At 36.5% G+C, this 21,344-nt stretch overlaps 1 protein-coding gene across 2 annotated transcripts in view; it reads left to right on the top strand.

Annotated features, from left to right (window-relative positions):
* RBM27 (RNA binding motif protein 27) overlaps positions 1-21,344 on the top strand; it is a 71,025-nt gene that overhangs the window by 1,800 nt on the left and 47,881 nt on the right. Inside the window, exons 2-7 of one of the 2 annotated variants that reach the window (XM_032404442.1) lie at positions 9,385-9,503; positions 10,827-10,951; positions 16,369-16,460; positions 17,126-17,319; positions 18,219-18,479; positions 20,680-20,973. In XM_032404442.1, coding sequence (XP_032260333.1) covers positions 9,385-9,503; positions 10,827-10,951; positions 16,369-16,460; positions 17,126-17,319; positions 18,219-18,479; positions 20,680-20,973 — 1,085 coding nt within the window. Of the gene's footprint in view, positions 1-9,384; positions 9,504-10,826; positions 10,952-16,368; positions 16,461-17,125; positions 17,320-18,215; positions 18,480-20,679; positions 20,974-21,344 lie in introns of both variants that reach the window. The other variant, XM_032404441.1, reaches the window with a different exon arrangement.

Here is a 21,344-nt window from a genome sequence, read left to right as displayed (position 1 = left end):
ACCTAGGAAGAGAGTCACCTGTAGTCTGATGTGTCAGCCTTTTGAAGGTAGGCTGGTTAAAGGAGACAGCATTAGGGGAGTTTTGATGTCTGAAGTGCTATGTACATTCTGAGGATGAGGAGTATGTGAGTAGAATACAGGTATGAATGAAAGTACACTAGGACTTTTGGGTTTTATATTAGTGATGGTCTACTTGAAAGTTTTGTAGAAGAATATGGGTCTCTTGAGTGTGCATCATACTTTTTCTACAGTATAGTTTTGGAACACAGCAATGGAGATGGATTGTGACAAAGGTGGGAAACAAAGGAAATAGATGTAGTGAAAATGATCGTATATGGAACAGGCTAAAAAAAAGAAAAAGGAAAAAGGTCTGTGTTTAAAAATTCTTTACCTTCATGTTATTTAACATAAACCCTTGTGTGTGTGTGTGCAACAGTTTTGCATACAGGCTCTGAGTTTATTAGTAGAGATCCTTCTAAAAGAGTTAAATATGTGTGTCTTTGGTAGAAGGCGACAAGTTTTAACCTTACAGTTAATTGCCCTTCTTTTGTAAGCTCCCTAAAATGTTTTATTCTGGGTAGTGGTTTTTGTTTTTTTTTCCTTTTCTTTTCTTTTTACAGATTTTATTTATTTATTTGACAGAGAGAGATACAGTGAGAGAGGGAACATAAGCAGGGGGAGTGAGAGAAGGAGAAGCAGGTTTCCCACTGAGCAGAGAGCCCCATGCAGGGCTTGATCCCAGGACTCTGGGATCATGACCTGAGCCGGAGGCAGACGCCCCTTTTCTTTTTTAAGATTTTATTTATTTGAGAGAGAGCACGCACGAGTGAGGTGAGGGGCAGAGGGAGAGAGAGAAGCAGACTCCCTGCTGAGCGGGGAGCCTGATTACGGGCTCTATCCCTGGACCCTGGGATCATGACCTGAGCCGAAGGGAGCTGCTAACTGACTGAGCCACCCAGGCACCCCTGGTTTTTTTCTTAATGTGGAAATTTAGTTTGGGTAGGAACTTAATAAACCTCCCAATAGTGTTTTCTCTTGGCTTTTTTTGGCTGTTTATACTGATAAGTTTATAGATATTCTGTAATTTTCATGGGTAGAAAGTATCTTTAAAGTGATTGAATTTGGTTTCCCCATTTGTTTTGAGTTACATGTTCAACTGAAAGCACACATCATGCTTTAAAAAAAAATTCGTTACTTTTTTAGGGTTAAAAAGAGCAAAAAAATCACTTTAAACTTTAATAATATAGGTGGCTTTCCTAGAAGTACAAAATAAAAGTACTACATATAACTAATGGTTTTGGATGGAAGTGGTAATAAGAAATAACAAATGCAAAAAAAAGGAAAGAGATAGCAAATGCCGATATCATACATATTTTCATTCTTTTTTTTTAAGATTTTATTTATTTATTATTTGAGAGAGAGAGCAAGATTGAGTGAATGAGTAGAAGGAGGGGCAGAGGGAGAAGCAGACTCCCCGCTGAGCAGGGAGCCCGGTGTGGGACTCGATCCCAGGACCCTGGGATCAGGACCCGAGCTGAAGGCACACGTTTAACTGACTGAGCCACCCAGGCACCCACATATTTTCATTCTTAGTATGTTGTCATGGGAGATTATTTTTTGTTTGTTTAGATACCCTAAAATGTAATAGATGATATACTAAAATGGGTTGTATTTGTAAATTTACTTTTTGCATATTCCAAATTGAAGAAAATTTTCATGGCAGATTGGCATGTTGTTACAACATAGCATTTCAGAGCAGTTGTTAGGTTTTCAGATAATGGAGTTGCAGTGGATATGTTGGATTCATACTCTCTGCGTGTGATTTATTTAGCTTAATTTACAGTTAGTAAACACACTGTTGTGTGTTTTATTTAGCTTAATTTACAGTTAGTTAACTAAATTTATAAAAGATTTTTAAGCATGTTGCATCTTGTCACTGGTGAAACAAAGGCATGCGGGGTTATTTGTGAACCAAGCCAGTTTACATGTAATTATTCCCTATAGACAAATTAGAAATATCATATGCTGGTAGAGCTTATCTGTTACTTTCCATTCCACTCCTTTTGTAGATGTGGGACCTATCATTTTTACTAGAGGAAAGACAGAAGGAGGGTTCCTGGAAGAAATGACTCCTTTAACTGGTTGGGAAAAACCTAGTACCATTTTTGTTGGCAGTGCAGTTAAGAGAGAGAAACCATCTTACTCAAGAAGTTTATATCTCTTTTCTTACTGCTACATGAGCAGACTGAACTCACAAGTCTTGTTTGAGGTCTTTATCTTCCTTCACTTCCAAAATATCCTAGATATCTTAGTCATAGAGACTATGTAGGGATTATGCGCAATTGGGAGATGTCATGGTTTCTTTCTATCAGAAATAACTTCTCACTTTTCAGTATGTGAGCCCTTTAAGAGTAAAGTCTAAGTAAATCTAGGGGATATATTTATCACTGAAGAAATTAAAAGTTTAGAAAAAGTTCAAGCAAGCACTTTTCAATAACAAACATGCATTTCTACCCAAAAACGTTCTTTAATGGGAAATGTTTTAAGTTATTTACACTAGATATATTAAATATATATAAACACATATAATTCAAGGCTGCTCGTTTGGCTTACTATAAAAATTTGTCTTGGCATATGTTTTAAAAAGAGTGATGGGTTTGTAATACTTTTTGGACACTTGCATTTGTCTATTGTAGTAAAACATCATTATGTGAATCGGGCATTTAGTTTCTAGTTTTGTCTCTATGTCTGATTTACTCTGTGACTTTGGAGAAATTCTCTAAATTTTCTCATCATATTAGCCTTCTACCTACCTCACAGATATGATATGAATATTAATGTGCAGACTATAAAAAGGGCCTGTGTACCTTAGAATCATTAAATATAAATGAAATTTTATGGTTTTTGAAATATGAAAATATATTAAACTGTTTTTGCAAAAAATTTTACTTACTAATGTTAAGCTCTACTGTCACTTACAAAATAATAATCTAATGCATGCCAGAGCTAGAGTCTCACTGCTGGCCCTGTAGGTAGGACTGGGAATTGCTAGGGAAAGCCATGGCCATGATGTGCACTTCTATGAATTCAGTCCATATCAAAGTCTTTTTAAGTGCACTAGGAGATTGAATATGTTGTCATCTCTGAGTATGATGGATAAGGCAGCAATAAGCTTCACAGACTGAGATCATTTTATTGGCTCAGTGGTCGTGGAGGGGTTATACTTAGGTTGAACTCTAGAGTTTACATGCTACCATAGATTTGCAATCCTTATCACATTAAATTCTCATTAGTAATGTCTGGGGCTGCTCAAATGGGAGGAAAAATTGTCACCTAGCAGCTATGAGACCTGACCTCTCAGATAAATAACTACAAAGATGAAATGAGTATTTTGGAGGTATGTTCTTAAGACTGAGAAGTTCTGATAATGTGGTTAGTGACTTCAAAGAATTAGTATGCCTCTAAACTGCTGTGGGACTTGTTTAAGGAGACTGTTAACTGTTTCACAGAAAAGGACTTATTTTGACCAGAAGACTTCTTGGCAAGTTTTAGTATCCTAAGTTAAGGACATATTTGTTCTTATGTCCTTGGGTCTGCCTCCTAAATACATCTGACTTCATCCTGGCCCAACTGCTATAGGCTAGAAGCCAGAAGTTGCTTTTATAGCTCTGTGTTTCCTATCACTGCTTTGTCTCATCTTCTCACAGGGTTATTACTTACTTCGTTGTTAAATTTTTTTTAACCATTTGTTTTTTTGTACCATAATTATTTGTTTTCATTTTCATCTCTTGGCCACTAGACTGCAAGGCAAGGTCTGTCTTGCTCAGAGTAATTCCATTACCAAGCAAGATGCTTGGCATTTAGTGAACAGTCAGTAAACGTTTAAATGAATCAATGTCCTTATATGTATATGTAGGTTGGTTGACAATTTGAAACATAAGTTTTTTTTTAAAGACTTTATTTATTTGACAGAGAGAGAGAATGAGAGAGAGTGCAGGAGCAGGGGGAGCGGCAGGCAGCGGGAGAAGCAGGTTCCCGCTGAGCAGGGAGCCTGCCGCGGCTCGATCCCAGGACCCTGGGATCATGACTTGGGCTGAAGGCAGACGCTTAACCAACTGAGCCACCCAGGCGCCCCTAGATTTTTCTTTTTTACTAGTCTGATTTTTAGGTTATACTTAGGTGGTGACTATTGCTCTGTGAGCCATAGTCCAAATATCAAAATGGTGTTTGCATATGACGGATGTATGTATATATATGTTTTTACCCAAAATAAATCTAGGAGTATTTTTTTCTGTTCATGAAAGCCTCTAATTAATTAAGGGGAAGATGAAAGCTTTTATTTGAAAAGTAGAAGTGCCATTATTTCTCTCTCTTTAGTATCTGTTAGCAGGTTCTTAGAACTTAATAGTTACATTAACAATTGAAAATGTCAACTCCAATATTACTTATTTTTCTTTTCTTTCTTTCTTTTTTTTTTTTTTTTTTTAAGATTTTGTTTTTAAGTAAAGCCAACACCCAACATGGGGCTTGAACTTAAAACCCCAAGATCGAGAGTTGCTCTACCAACTGAGCCAGCTGGGCACCCCCCACCTCCCTTTACTTGTTTTTCCAATATTGTTTTATCAAAGGAATAATCTGAACACAGATCTCAGAGGCAGACTTTTTGTTTTTATATTTACTTTTTGTCTTACAAAGTAAAAATAAAAGTACTATTCCAGAAAATGCAGAAAGAAAAAATTAATAAAATTACTTGTGTTTATTTATTTCTAGTTTCTCTTGTGTATATGAACTTCCATATAGCTATAATCAGAATCAATTTAAATTTTTTATCTGTATTTCTCCATTTGACCTTACATCAGAAACATTTTTCATATTTGTGTATTGTTTTTATAACCATCACTTTGGAGGCCTAATATTTCATAAACATTTAACAATGAGAATGGTTATGTTGACTTTTTTTTTCTTTTCTTTTTCTGCTAAAAATAATGCTGTTTTCAGGGATGCCTGGGTGGCTAGTCAGTTAAGTGTCTGCCTTCTGCTCAGGTCATGATCCCCCAGGGTCCTGGGATTGAGCCCTATGGGGCTCCTTGCTCAGTGGGGAGTCTGCTTCTCCCTCTGCCCCTCCCCCCACTCATGCGCATGCTGTCTCTCTTTCTCTCAAGTAAATAAAATCTTTTTTTTTTAAAGATTTTATTTATTTATTTGACAGAGAGAGACACAGTGAGAGAGGGAACACATTACACCAAGGTAGAACTTAAAATTGAGCCCATATTCAAGAACCTGTAGATTTTTTCTGAAAGTGGAAAAGGTTTAAGTAGTGTTGGTTTTTTCCTAAAACAAGTAGACTTTGATAATTTTTAAGTAGTATTTCTTGACTTGGGGCCTAAGGTAAGGAAAGACCTTTATTTACTCTTTGGTCTCGGGATTGGGTATATGTCTGAAATCTGTAAAGCTGATATACCAGCATAGCAGATGTGTCATATACCTGCAGTGGAGATTTCATTAAGGAGGAAAAAGACAAATTTGAGGTTTTACAGATAAGACATTTTTAAGGCAATATTTCTATTAACGTCCCCTGATGAAAATTCATTCTAGTTGACTTTTATTTTTTAAATAAAATATAGATAATTGAAAGATGTTCTTAGGACATTATTATGCAAGATGTGAATTTTAAGGAGTCCTCATATTTCTAATTTCCATTAAACTTACGGAAATTTCTTTTGTTTGTTCTTTCTTTTCATTGGAAGGTAACTACTGGTTGAGCCATAGAATGCATTGTCATGTGGATTTACAGTAGGAAGGTGTATGTGGTATAAAATAGATTTTACTCTGTGGAATTGTAGCTGAGTTTTTTTTTTTTTTTTTAAGATTTTATTTATTTATTTGACAGAGACAGGCACAGTGAGAGAGGGAACACAAGCAGTGGGAGTGAGAGAGGGAGAAGCAGGCTTCCTGCGGAGCATGGAGCCCGATGTGGGGCTCGATCCCAGGACCCTGGGATCATGACCTGAGTTGAAGGCAGACGCTTAACGACTGAGCCACCCAGGCGCCCCTGTAGCTGAGTTTTAATTCCACAGGTGTGCTTTCTGCCTGATCTTGAGTGGATCGCTTCATTTGTCTTTACATATTTACAAATTTAGGTATCTATAAAATGAATAATAACTCACTGATTGTGCTGTTAAGGCCTTTTAAAGACTATATGAGAATAGTAACTTTAGACGACTATTACTATGTAATGTAATAGAAAATGGCCCCTGCCATTCTTATTTTTAAAAATCCTTTTCTTTCTCTGTTTAAAATATCTTCCTTTTCCAGGATCTGAACGTTTCTACGTAAAGGTAGAAATGTGATAGATTTTTTTTTTTTTACCCTCTCCCTTCCATTTGAATGTTAGATCCATTAGAACTATACTGATTAAATACCTTACTGTTTTCAGGAGTGAGATTAAATCTCTCTACACATTTCTGTTTTAAGGGATTTATGGATTAGCCAAGGTGGGCATGGCCTGTGTAACATTTTTGAACCTACTATGTATTCGTTTTATTATTTAGTATTAGTATTTTTTAGATTGAGTAGTTGACATACAGTGTTAGATTAGTTTCACGTATACAACAGTGATTTGATTTATACATTGTATGGTGGTCACCACAATAAGTCAACTTACAATCTGTCAGCATACAAAGTTATTAGAATATTATTGACTGTATTCCCTATGCTATTAAATACATCCCCATGTCTTGCTTATTTTATAACTGGAAGATTGTATCTCTTAATCCCCCTCACCTATTTCATCCATCCTCCCCCCAACTCCCTTTCCCTCTGGCAGCCATCAGTTTGCTTTCTGTATCTATGAGCATTTCTGTTTTGTTTTGTTTTTTAGATTCTACATGTAAGTGAAATCATACGGTGTTTATCTTTTTCTGACTTAGCACACTTAGCATATACCTTATAGGTCCATCCATGCTGTTGTAAATGGCAAGATTTCATTCTTTTTTATGGCTGAGTAATAATACATTATATATACCATGTCATCTTTATCTTCTTTATTCCTTTATCTATCAGTGGAATTTTTGGTTGCTTCCGTATCTTGGCTATTGTAAATTATGCTATGATGAACATAAGGGCGCATATGTTTTTCTGAATTAGTGTTTTCATTTTCTTCAGGTAAATACCTAGAAGTGGAATTACTGTATCATGTGATAGTTCTATTTTTAATTTTTTGAAGAACCTCTATACTGTTCTCCATAGCAGTGCATGAGGGTTCCCTTTTCCCTACATCCTCCCCAACAGTTGTTATTTCTTGTCTTTTTTTTTTTTTTTGAGATTTTATTTTTAAGTAATCTCTACACCCAACATGGGGCTTGAATTCAAAATTCCGAGATCAAGAGTCACATGCTGTAACCCCTGAGCCCGCCAGGCACTCCTCTTGTCTTTTTGAGAATAGCCATTCTGACAGGTGTGAGGTGAGATCTCATTGTGGTTTTGATTTGCATTTTCCTGGTGGCTAGTGATGTCGATCATCTTTTTAAATGCCTGTTGGCCATTTGCATGTCTTTTTTGGAAAAATACCTATTCAGGTGCTCTGCCAGTTTTTTCTTTTTTTCTTCTTTTTAAATTTTTTCTTTGTTTAATTGAAGTATAGTTGACAGGTTTTTTTTTTTTAGGCCCTCTACTCATTTTTTGGTCAGATTGTTTGTTTTTCTTATATTGATCTGTATATCCATTTTAGAATTTAGCAGTTGGGTTTACCAAGGTAATCTGTTTGAAAATGTAATTTACATTTTTTACTTAAGAAAAATCCTGGCTTTCTTTTAAATTGCATGTTTTTATTAATATGTAGCTCCTCATCTTGCACACTTACACTCTTTCCTAGTGCACTTTGACCCTTAAGTACAACTTATTTTATTAGCTCTTGAGTTGTTTTTTTTTTTTAATTTTATTTATTTATTTGACAGAGAGAGACACAGCGAGAGAGGGAACACAAGCAGGGGTAGTGGGAGAGGGAGAAGCGAGCCTGATGCGGGACTCGATCACAGGACCCTGGGATCATGACCTGAGCCGAAGGCAGACGCTTAACAACTGAGCCACCCAGGTGCCCTATTAGCTCTGAGTTTTGTAAGATTGACAGTCATTGAAATTTGCTCCCTTGGATTTGGTGCATAAATGTGCATTGATGTTCAAAGAATTAGCCTTTCCCACAGCAATATTGGCAATAAAAAAATTCTATTTTATTGAATTATAAACTTTAAAAATATAGACTAGAAGGAAGTAAAGGTGCTGATGCTTTATTTTTCTTTTTATAAAATTTGCTTTATTTACTTAAAAAATATATTTTCCCATATATATATATGCATATATATATATATATATATACATATATTTAGAGCACAAAAGCTTTCTGTTTCTTGTAGTGTAGATAAAATATTGGGTCTGAAGATTGCTACATGTCAGGAGTTGACATGTGCTGCCCTGGCATAGATGATTTTGAATGTCGAAAGATCGGTGACTGGGGCGCTTGGGTGGTCTGCCTTTGGCTCAGTCTGTGATCCTGGAGTCCTGGGATCGAGCCCCACATCGGGCTCCCTGCTCAGCGAGGAGCCTGCTTCTATCTCTCCCTCTTCTGCTCCTCCTGCGTGTGCTTCTTCACTCTCGCTCACTCTCAAATAAATAAATAAACAAACAAATAAATAAATGAAATCTTAAAAAAAACAACCACCACCACCACCAAAAGATAGGTTACTACTGACTAGGAAGAAAAGAGAAGTAGATAGAGGTTGTCCCTGCTGCCCTTCTGCCACTTGTTTTCTTTCTCTTCTAGGTGCCAGATTTTTTCTTTCCTGCCTATAGCTGCTAGAGTGTTTGTCAGTAATATTTAAGGTGTCAACCTTCTTGTGTTCTTATTTTTTAAAGAGATCCTTAAGATACTGAGAAGATTATCAGTGAACTTGATCGCTATTTTTAGATGCTGGTGCCTGGGGTTATAAGGTATGGGGGAAAGGTGTCCCACTTGCCCTGGTTCTTCATCGTTGGTCACATGGAACAACAGATAGTTCCTGAGGATATCAACAGTGCTTCTACAGCCCTGCAACTCAGGGGTCAATTGCCACCCTTTCCCTGTTACCATTGAGAGAGCAAATAAATGTACATATGGTCCAAAATCCTGGGTATAATTAGAACATTGAACATAGACAAATAATTTTATAAAAATAAGCAGAAAAGGACAGTCTTGCTTGCACTATGTATATGCTGTTATACAAGTCACCTTTGTTTGCAATCACTTTATTTTAAAGACCTTTATCTTTCTAAAATAGGGATGACTTTATTAATGACATCGCTGTTTGAAAAAAAAGTTTGAAAATTTTTGTTTTCTCTTTGTCTAACTAGATGTGATGCTGACCCTTCAGCCTTAGCCAACTATGTTGTAGCACTGGTCAAGAAGGACAAACCTGAGAAAGAATTGAAAGCCTTTTGTGCTGATCAACTTGACGTCTTTTTACAAAAAGGTAATTATTATGTGCCTTCAGCCACATATTTAAGATTTTAAATTTAAAACTTTGTATAAAATCTTGGAAATAAAAGTTTGGAAGGAAAGAAATCAGTCAGCATCCTTTAACATTTGAATATATCCATTCCTATTAATTATTTATCATGTATTTGGGAAGACTTTTCTTCCCCTTTCCTTTTCTTCTCTGCTTCTTTCCTTTGTTGAAGCATTTGTAACTCTAATGCTTTTTAGGGGAATGGGTCCTCTGTAGCTTGTGGCAAAATCTAATTGATGGTTGGGGGGTGACAACTTGTGGATAATGTAGCTGCTAATGCTTACTGCTTATTAGGACTGAAGCTACTTTCTTTTTTTTCCCTCTTGGCTGGAGCTTCTTGCTGTCCAGGAAGAGATGGGCATGATCCTCTTCTCTTTGTGCCTTTAACTTCCCATCTTCTTACCAAAGTCCTTTCCATACCTGCAGAGCTTCCTGAAGGCCTCCCCGGCTAATTCTCTGACCTCATCTCCTACCACTTCCCCTCACTTGTTCCATTCTAGCCACCTTTTCCCCCTTGCCTTTTTTTCAGCATGGCAAACATGTTCCCAACTCAGGGCTTTTGAACTCATTTTACTCTTGCTTGAAACGGTTTCTTCTCTTATGGTTTCTGGTCTCTTCTCAAATGTTACCTTCTCAGAGTAGTTTCTCCTGAGTGCCTCATGCCTCTAATCATCATCTCCACTTCCCAGTCTTGGTTCATTTTGTTTTTCATGGAACTTGTCACTTCCTGCCATGTTATATGTTTGCCTTTTTATCTTTGTGTATCGCCCCCCCCCCCCCCCCCGTTTGTCTTTCCTTTGTTGAGAGTGGTGACTTGGAACCTACGGTGCTTGGCACATAGAATGTATTCAGTAAATATTATTGAATAGATGAAAGGAATGTGGATAATGCACACTTACTGGTTGATCTAACAGTTGGTATGAGAAGGTACCCTTTAATTCAAATATCTCGTGAGAAAGGAAAGATAGTAAATATGGCTTCTCACTTGAAAAGATAGTATTACATAGTTTTTGGTGAATTATAAGGCTTTTTTTTTTTTTTTTTTACACATAAAAAATCTAATACTTTCTCCAGTATTAGATGGATATTTTCTTTCCAAACATATTAATTCCTACTATTTAGTTTACAGTAGTTTCAAAACCCAAGAATGGGATTCTTCCTCATAAGGGTTAGACTCATTTTTAGTTCTGCCACCAGTATTGAGATGTCCTGTTTTCCTCAGCTTTGCCGTAGAGTAAACATCTGTTTTTGTTTGTGCAACACTTAAATACTATTTCTTCTCCTTAGAAACTTCAGGTTTTGTGGATAAACTGTTCGAAAGTCTCTATACTAAGAACTACCTTCCACCTCTGGAACCAGTTAAGCCTGAGCCAAAACCACCAGTCCAAGAAAAAGAGGAAATTAAAGAAGAGGTAATGCAAAGTTTTCTTTTGCTTTTGGGGGCTTCTTAGATCCTATTTTTACTAGTATCATTTTCAGTTGGAAGTTGACCTCTTTAAAAGTAATTATCTGTTGATTGAAGTTTCTATGTTTGGTACATGATACAGATTCTTTATCAGGGCTTCTAATTTCTTTGGACTTGAAATGTTGGAAGAATTTCAGATAGCTTGTTTAGTGTTCCAAGAGAAATTTTAGTAATATTGAGGAATTCAGAGAAATCTTATTCAGGGACTTTAGAAAAAGAAAACTTGGTTAAATGTAGAAGTTTGACTAAAAGTAAAGTATTGATGAAACCTTAAGAGACATTATTAAGTAACACATTTCCATATAATAGACAAACCATTTTCTCTTTTTTTACCAGAGAGTATTTTTTATAGTTAATGTAGTTATAAATATCATTGTGAATGAGTGAAGAAAAAAAATGTTTTTATAATGTTGAAGTACAAAAACATGATTATTTATGGCAATCTAATTGTTTGAACCGAGGGGAAAATTTTAGAGCTCATTTGTAATCCTTTTTATGTATAGACAAAACAGTGTTGTATGATAAGAATATGGGTTCTAAAATCAGGCTGCATGAGTTAAAATTGTGCTCTAAAGTAAGTTACTTATTGCTTCATTTTCACATCAGGAAAATGATGATCATAGTAGTACTTACTTCATTGAGGTTTAAATGAGATTTTATATACATACACATCCTAATCAACTGCCTGGCACATAAAAGTTGGTTATTATACAGAAATATTACCTTTTATTTTTATTATGATTAATACGATTTTTATTTGGGAATAATTTTAAGCTTACATAAAAATGACAGGAATCCTACCTAAAACTTCCATGCACTATCTTTATTCACCTATTGAAAATTTGCCCCATTTGCTCTCTTTATATATTCACATGCAAGACTATCATCATGTTCTGGGCGCCTGGGTGGCTCAGTTGGTGAAGCGACTGCCTTCGGCTCAGGTCATGATCCTGGAGTCCCTGGATCGAGTCCCGCATCGGGCTCCCTGCTCGGCGGGGAGTCTGCTTCTCCCTCTGACCCTCCCCCCTCTCATGTGCTTGCTCTCTCTCATTCTCTCTCTCTCAAATAAATAAATAAAAAATCTTTAAAAAAAAAAAAAAAAAAAAAAGACTATCATCATGTTCTTAATCTAGGAATAAGTTAGATACATCATGATCTCATGATACTCTGCATATCATAAGAATAAGGATGTTCTATTACTTTTTTTTTTTTTTAAGTAGGCTCCACACCCAGTGTGGATTCCATTGTGGGGCTTGAACTCACTAGCGTGAGATCAGGACCTGAGCTGAGATCAAGAGTCAGATGCTTAACCGACTGAGCCACACAGGCACCCCAAGGATGTCCTCTTAGATAACTATAGTATCATTATTAGTTTCAGTAAATTTAATTTTAATAAAATAATTTAATCTATCTGTATTTCAGTTTTATCAGTTGACCTAACAATGTCCCCCCTGCCTTTTTTGTCCCCCCAAAAAAGTGTCCCCTTTTTTATAGCTTTTTTCCTCCTCCAGCACAGGATTCAATCTAAGGATCATGTATTGCATTTAGCTGTCATTTCTGCTCCATCATAAAATACTAGGCTGATTGAATTGATCCATCATTAAAAGAAAACATAATATGACTATATTTCAGATCAATCGAAACCACTGTCACAGTTCTGCTTTTGGCTCATGCCTTGTAATTGTTTCATAATATCTTATTAAAATAGGAGAGGCTCCCAGTATGTTACTTCAAGTAATGGAAATAAGAGGAAACTTTTCTGCCATACTTGATAATGTATAATTTTGGGTGTATGTGTATATGTCAAATCTTTTATAAAAAGTTAAAATTTTTGTGCCATGTGTCCTTTTTTACAGTCATTGAAGTTCAGTGGACTAGAAGTATCTGTTTGAAAGATAGCTGGTTTGGGGTGCCTGGGTGGCTCAGTCATTAAGCGTCTGCCTTCGGGTCAGGTCATGATCCCAGGGTCCTGGGATCGAGCCCTGCATCGGCCTCCCTGCTCTGCAGGAAGCCTGCTTTTCCCTCTCCCACTCCCCTGCTTGTGTTCCCTCTCTCACTGTGTCTCTGTCAAATAAATAAATAAAATCTTAAAAAAAGAAAGTATTTAAAAGAAGCCAGAATAATAAAATGAGCCTCGATATACCAATCATTCACCTTCAATAATTACAGATCAATGAGCAGTGGTCTTTTACTATACTTCAGCCAGTTTTCATCCTCTTAAATTATTTTGAAACAAATCCCAGATATATCATTTTATCTATAAATACTTAATATGCATCTCTAAAAGGTTATATTTTAAAAGTAATCTTTTAAAATATTTTATCTTATATAAAAATAGCAGTAACTCCTTAAAATATTAACAGATACCTAGTGTTTAAATTTCTAATTGTTCATAAATGTCCATTTTTCCCCATATGTTTTAATCAAGATCTAAATAACCAGGTTGGTTGAAATTTCTTTTTTTAAAGATTTTATTTATTTGAGAGAGAGAGCGAGCACGTGCGCATGCATACACACACATGCAGGAGGGGGGAGGAGCACAAAGGGAAGGAGAGGGACAAGCAGACTCTGCACTGAGTGCAGAGCCTGCGTCAGGCTCCATCCCAGGACCCTGGGTTTGTGTCCTGAGCCAAAACCAAGAGTCAGACGCTTAACTGCTTAATCAGCTGAGCCACCCAGGCACCTCTGAAAAATTTTTTTAATTTCCTTTTCCTTATTCCTTCTCATTTCACTCTTTCCAGGGTAACCACTATTCTTTCCTCTAATACCATGTACTAGTTTCTCCTGTTTTTTTTCCATTTTATGTAAAAGGAATCATATAGTTTTGCCTTTTTTAGTTCTTTTTTTTTTTTAAGATTTTATTTTTAAGTAATCTCTACACCCAACGTGGGGCTCTAACTTCCTACAACCCCGAGATCAAGAGTAGCATGCTCCACCAACTGAGCTGGTCACATACCCCATTAGCTTATTACGTGAGGTTCATCCGTATTGTGCATGCCCTCTGACTTTTTAATAGCGTTATTGAAATACTGCTCCCCTACCATACCATTCCCCTATTTACAGTGTACAAATGTGGTGGTTTTTTATTGTATTCAGAGTTGTGCAACCATCACTATGATCCATTTTAGATCATTTTCATCATCCAAAAAAGAAACAGTGTACCCATTAATCTATCACCTTCTCCTCCAGCCCCATACCCCTCTCTTAGGCAACCACTAATCTACTTTATTTCCTTATGGATTTGCCTATTCTGGATATTTCATGTAAATAGAGTGATACCATTTGTAGTCTTTTGTGACTGGCTTCTTTCTTTCACTTAGCATAATGCTTTCAAGGTTCATTTGGTTGTATCATGTATTCATTTTTTTAATGGCTGAATAATATTCCATTTTATGGATATATCACATTTTCTTTTTTAGGTCCTCAGTTGATGCATATTTGGGTTGATAGGCAAGTGGTTAATCCTTTTTTTGCTTTTAGAAATAATGCTGCTGTGAACATTTATGCCCAAGTTTTTATTTCTTTTTTTTATTATTTATTTATTTAGATTTTTATTTATTTGAGAGAGAGAGATAGCAAGAGAGAGCACATGAGTGGGGAGGAGAGGGAGAAGCAGGCTCCCCAGTGAGCAGGGAGCCCGATGTGGGGCTCAATCCCAGGACCCTGGGATCATGACCTGAGCTGAAGGCAGATGCTTAACCAGCTAAGCCACCCAGATGCCCCTATGCCCAAGTTTTTAGATGATGTTATGTTTTTATTTCTCTTTGATCCTTTAACTTTTTTTTTTTTTTTGAAGATTTTATTTATTTATTTTGGAGAGAGAGAGAGAAGGAGAGCATGAGCAGGGGGAGGAGCAGAGAGAAAGGGACAAGCAGAGTCTGTGCTGAGCACAGAGCCCGATGCAGGGCTTGATCCCATGACCCTGAGATCATGACCTGAACTGAAATCGAGAGTCGGACACTCAACCGAGTCACCCTGGCTCCCTGGATCCTTTAACTTTTTAAGAAAAGTTTTTCTCCATTAGAGGTTAATACATGTCCATCAAAAAAATCCTTGCAAAATATAGAAAAGGAAAATGATTTCCAACTTGATGTCTTTTAAGTTTCTCTTAATCTTTAAATCCCTTTATAAACCTACCTATATTTTTCTCTATGTCTTCTTTTCCTCACCCCCCTTTTTTTCCTTAAATTTTATTTTGTTGAAGGAACTCAGTCTTTTGTCCTGTAGAGTTTTTACTGGCTGTATTTGCAGATCGTATCCAAGGGGAATAATATATACTCTGTATTTCCTGTAAATAGGTAGAGAGAATGATTTTTAAATATAGTCTAAACAAATGAATCCTGTTTTAACCAGTGCCATATGGTTGCCGTATTGTGGCTACCATTTCATGTTGCCTGAGTTTTACTAAATTGTTATCATCTGTTCCATTCACTGACTTCTGTTTGTTAAGTGAGCTTCTCCATTAGGTGGGCATTTGTTTAGCTCTTGCAAATGACTTTATTTCACCTTTCTGTAGTAGAGGCTATATATTTGTTTTGAGATTAACTTTTTTTTTTTTAATTTTTTATTGTTAATCACCATACATTACATCATTAATTTTTGGTGTTGAGATTAACTTTTATAAAAAATAATAAAATCACAGATTTCTGGTCAGTCTTAACTGTTAGGCTTTAAAAGAAGATAGTATTTCCATGAATTCCAATACCATTTTCTGTAAATCTTGTAAAATGTGTAGTTTTGTGGCACTTATTAACTTCACCATTTATTCTTGAAACCTTTTCTATGAAATAAATCTACAGTTCTCAAATTATGAGTATATTTTATAATTAGGAAAACATAAACCCATTTTACTATATGATACTTAGAGATAAAGACTTGTTCTTTCTATGATTTTATTATAAGGGATGAATTGCTGTTTTGCTCCTGCACTGCTCTTCTTACCTTAAATTAACATTTGGGGCGCCTGGGTGGCGCAGTCCATTGAGAGTCTGACCCTTGGTTTTGGCTCAGTCATGATCTCAGGGTCGTGAGATGGAGCCCTGTGTCAGGCTCCATGCTCAGCTCTGGAGTCTGCTTGAGATTCTCTTCCCTCTGCACCTCCTGCTCTCGTGTGTTCTCTCTCTCTCTCTCAAATAAATAAATCTTAAAAAAAAGAGAAATTAACATTTAAAAATTAGTGTATTACTGTTAAAGTAATTTCAGCATCTTTTTTACTCCTCTCTCTTGTCTAACTTTTTTGGATATAATTTGACTTCAGTATTTCATTGTATTTGTGCCCTCTCTTATACTAGAAAGATTATCAGATAGATGTGTTCGTAATTAATAGAAGGACTGATCTTGTTCCTATTGAATGCTTTCATATAGGTATTTCAGGAGCCAGCAGAGGAAGAACGAGATGGTAGAAAAAAGAAGTATCCTAGTCCCCAGAAGACTCGCTCAGAATCTAGTGAACGAAGGTGTGTGTTTATATTTAATTAGGGAGACACTGATAACTCTCTTTTTAGTTACCATAAGGGCATTAATGGGATTTTTAACATATGTACCGACGCCTCTCTCTAAACCGATAAAGAGGTTATCTTCCTTCTCTCCGTTCTGTATTTTTTGTCTTTGTCATACTTTCTCTTCCTTTTATAAACAGTCATCATTATGTGCTTTCCCCAAGAGCACAGGGGTGGGAGTAGTCTCCTTAGAGGATATTAATGAATGAAATGTTCCATTTGGTTAGGGGTGCTCACTATTAAAATCATCCATAGTATTTTATACTATAAATAGTTAGTTTATATGTTGATTCATCAGCCTGCCATTAAAACATTAGTCTTTTGTTTAGGAAAACTGTGTTTCTGCCTTTTTTTCTTTTCTAGTTTTGAATTTCCATTTTTCCCCTGCCCCTCCCCATACTTTGGTTTCATCTCTTTTTTTCATTTCTCCCCACCCAGTGTAATTGAGGGAATGTTTTTTCTTTTTATATAATGGATCAGAGGAATTATGTTGTGGTTTTACAGCTTTCTGAAAAAGCACAGAGATTATGAATTTTGATGAATCAGGGTATTTCATACTCCTGATTTGTTTGCATACTTGGTTTCTATAGTGTACATATGGCTTTTATATCGGTGTATTATAGGACACGTGAGAAAAAAAGAGAAGATGGCAAATGGAGAGACTATGACCGGTACTATGAGCGGAATGAACTGTACCGTGAGAAATACGACTGGAGAAGAGGCAGGAGTAAGAGTCGGAGTAAGAGCCGAGGCCTGAGTCGAAGCCGAAGCCGAAGTAGAGGGCGCAGCAAAGACCGGGATCCAAATAGGAATGTTGGTGAGTAGATGAGACTTCCTCCTAAAAAGTCTGTATTGCTTATCTTCCTCTGTCATAGGGTATTAGAACTCCCCTTAAACGCACATGTACCTTTAACATGTCTGAGCAACGTAAAATCTAGAATTGTCTCAGAAACCTAATACTAATTTTGTTACAAAGACAGGGATCTCTTGTAAGGATGGAGTCAAAGGAGTTGGACTAAAAAGCTGTTTGTAAGGATATCATAGTACATGTCTGGACTTAAAGTCATTTTGTATAATTGAAAGTAATGTCTTTTTTTTTAAATTTTATTTTATTATGTTAATCACCATACATTATATTATTAGTTTTTGAGGTAGAGTTCCATGATTCATTGTTTGCGTATAACACCCAGTGCTGCATTCAATACGTGCCCTTCTTAATACCCATCACCAGGCTAACCCATCCCCCACCCCCCGTCTTTTAATCAACAAAGCTATCATTGAAGGAAGAGGACTACCTGCTCCATCCCTCAACCCGTCACTAAAAACCATTGTTTTGCTTTAAGGTTGTCTAGAGTTTATAAAATTAAAAAGAAAAAAAGATAAGTGGATAACTGGGATCCCAACCACTGATCTCTCGGGATATCAGTTTGGAAGTCAGTTCTTGGATACCTTTCTTATTAAATATCAGGCTTTCTTCATTATGTATTGATGCTGGTGTTATAAAAGATGATTTTACACAAATTACTGGTCAAGATATGTCACGTTTTTGATGTTCCTGGTTTTAGGATATGTTAATAATGAGAGCACTTTGAAATATGGACAGCTCAGTGAGTTTACTGCAATATACTCTTCTTCCCTGTTCCGTGAGAAAATAAACATCGTTAAGAACATAAATGTCTAATCTTGTTTCTTGTTTTTATTTTGTCTCTGAAGCAGAGCACAGGGAAAGATCAAAGTTTAAGAGTGAAAGGAATGACTTGGAGAGTTCCTATGTGCCTGTGTCTGCACCACCTCCGAGCTCTTCTGAGCAGTACTCCTCTGGGGCACAGTCTATTCCCAGCACTGTTACTGTGATCGCACCTGCGCACCACTCTGAAAACACAACAGAGAGTTGGTCTAATTACTATAACAATCATAGCTCTTCCAATTCTTTTGGTCGAAACCCACCACCAAAGAGGCGATGCAGAGATTATGATGGTAAAAATTCTCTTTTATATTGTACTCAAAAGTACTAGTAAAGCAGATGTTGCTAATATTGCTAGTGTATGCAGAACTTATGATGGCAAAAATTCTCTTGATTTATCTTGTACCCAAAAGTACTAGTAAAGCAAATGTTGTTAATATTGCAGATCTTTTCATTATAGTCCAGATTTTGTTAAAAGGGATGAATGAGGAGGAAAGCCTCTTTTGGCGTATGCTTATTTACTTTCTTGATTTAATAGTTTGGCTCTGGTTAAGAGAATGTTCAAATTTGACCCATTCGTTTGTTTTTTGTTGTTCTTGTTACTTCAAACACTGTAAGTATACCACAAAATTTGGTAGACATTAGGAATTGTAATTTTTTTTGTGTAGTGTTTGGTGCTGGGAATTTGTTAAGCATTATAACCTACTTAAAATTTTAATTTGCTGACTTTCCACTTGAATGAACCTGTGTGTGTGTGTGTGTATTTTAATTTTTTATTATGGAAATATTTAAATATTAATAAAAGTTGGCAAAACAATGTAATTAACCCTAGTGTATCCATGATCTCACATCAGTAGTTAGGAGGTCATGGGCAAATTTGTTTTCGTCGATACTTCTCTCCTGCTTCTCCCAGACCTGTATCATTTGAAGCAAATCACAGACATTGTAATGTTTTTTCTATAAATATAGAATATATATTTTTACATTTTATTTTTAAGTAGGAAATACAATCAGATCATAACTCAAGCATTATCTCATTCTCACCCTGGTCTCCTGGCCACAGAGTTCTCATTCCCAAGGCCAATTTAATGTCATTAATTTCTTGTCTATCTTTCTAAACATAGTCTATGTATATGTACATAAACAGATACGTATAGTCTCCCCTATTTTCTCTTCTGCATAAACGCTAGTACACTCTTCATACTCTTCTGCATGTTTTTTTCAGTTAGTGGTATTTTATGGCAGTTATCCTATATTAATACATTAGGGCTTCCTTAATACCTTTTTTAGGTTTCTAAGTATTCTATATGTAGAAAAATATGTATGTAGAAAAATATGTTTAACTTAATTCTTTATTGTGCTTTTGGGGTGTTTCTAATATTTTGTTGTTATAAACAGTGCTGCTGTGAATAACCTAGTAAATAATGCCCACTTGAATATTTTCTTTCTTTTTTTTTTTTTTTTTTGGAATTTTATTTTTAAGTAATCTCTATACCCAATTTGGGGCTTAAACTTAAAACCCCGAGAGTTGGTGGTACCCATTCCACCAACTGAGCCAGCCAGGGCCCTTTCCCACTTGAATGTTTTGTTTTATTTTATTTATTTTTTAAGGGGGGAGGGGCAGAGGGAGATTGGCATGGAGCCTGACCTGGGGCTCAATATCACAACCCTGAGATCATGACTGGAGCCGAAATCAAGAGTTGGATGCTTGGGGCGCCTGAGTAGTGCTGTCGGTTAAGTGCTCGACTCTTGGTTTTGTGGTTTCAGGGTTGTGGGATCGAGCCTTGCGTCAGGCTTCATGCTCAGTGTGGAGTCTGCTTGGGATTCTCTCTCCCTCTCCCTCTGCCCCTTGCCCCTGCTCATGCTCTCTCTCAAATAAATAAATAAATCCCCCCCCCCCAAAAAAAAGTTGGATGCTTAACCCACAGAGCCACCCAGCTGACCCCCCACTTAAGTATTTTAAACTAGTTTCAAATTGCAGATACAGCAAGAATGTAGAATTTAGAATAATACCATGAAAATAGATAATTGAAAATAGATTGTCAAGTCCTTACCCCCATACCCTGCCTTTGCTAAAATGAATCTGAATTTTTTTTTTTTATTAAAGTAATCTCTATGACCAATGTAGGGCTTGAACTCATGACCCCAAGATCAAGGGTCACATGTTCTACTGACTGAGCCAGCCAGGCACCCTGAATCTGAATTTTTATTAGGAAACTGTAATGGCAAATCGGTTAATCTAAAGTGGCTAGTAGCCTGTTTTGGACCCTGTTACTTGCTACCTCAACAAAGCATAGTCTCATAGAAAGTAGAGAGTACATCTATCAGGCCTTACCTCAGGGATATGTGATGATTAACAGAATAACACTAAGGCTTTTAAATTCCTTGGAGAAAAATTACTTTGTAAATCAGATTGGTAGGCTTTTCAGGGCCTTGTTTTATTTGTTTTCTGAACTCTAAGATCATAATAAGATTCTTCTTATATTCTTACAGAAAGAGGATTTTGTGTACTTGGTGACCTTTGTCAGTTTGATCACGGAAATGATCCCCTGGTTGTTGATGAAGTTGCTCTGCCAAGCATGATTCCTTTCCCTCCACCTCCTCCTGGGCTTCCTCCTCCACCACCTCCTGGAATGTTAATGCCTCCGATGCCAGGCCCAGGCCCAGGCCCAGGCCCTGGCCCAGGCCCAGGCCCAGGTCCAGGTCCAGGTCCTGGCCACAGTATGAGACTTCCTGTCCCCCAGGGACATGGCCAGCCTCCGCCTTCTGTTGTGCTTCCCATACCAAGTAAGTACATGTTCATTAAATATTTTGTCCTTTAGCAAAGAATTGTATTTAGAAGAACCTATCTCTTCACTAACTTGATACTAGATTTAAAGTTTTTGAAAGAGTAGAATTTAGAATATATTCCTGTAATTAAAATGTTATTCTTCATTCTATCCACTGTTGTATTAGATTATTTATAGTACCTTCAAAAAATCTTGGGTGTCAAAATCTTGCTAGTTGACAACATCTTAAGATCCAGTTGTCTTGAAGATGTCAGAAAAAAGAACATGCCAGTAGTTTAATGAAATTTCCTAGTCTTTAAAGAAAATCTCTTTCGGGGCGCCTGGATGGCTCACTCAATTAAGCCTCCGACTCTTGATTTCGGCTCAGGT

The sequence above is a fragment of the Phoca vitulina genome, unplaced genomic scaffold (genome assembly GCF_004348235.1).
Source record: "Phoca vitulina isolate PV1807 unplaced genomic scaffold, GSC_HSeal_1.0 scaffold6, whole genome shotgun sequence".
NCBI classification, from domain to species: domain Eukaryota; kingdom Metazoa; phylum Chordata; class Mammalia; order Carnivora; family Phocidae; genus Phoca; species Phoca vitulina.
Note: the sequence above shows the minus strand (reverse complement) of the source record. Positions and strands in the feature narration are given on the sequence as shown.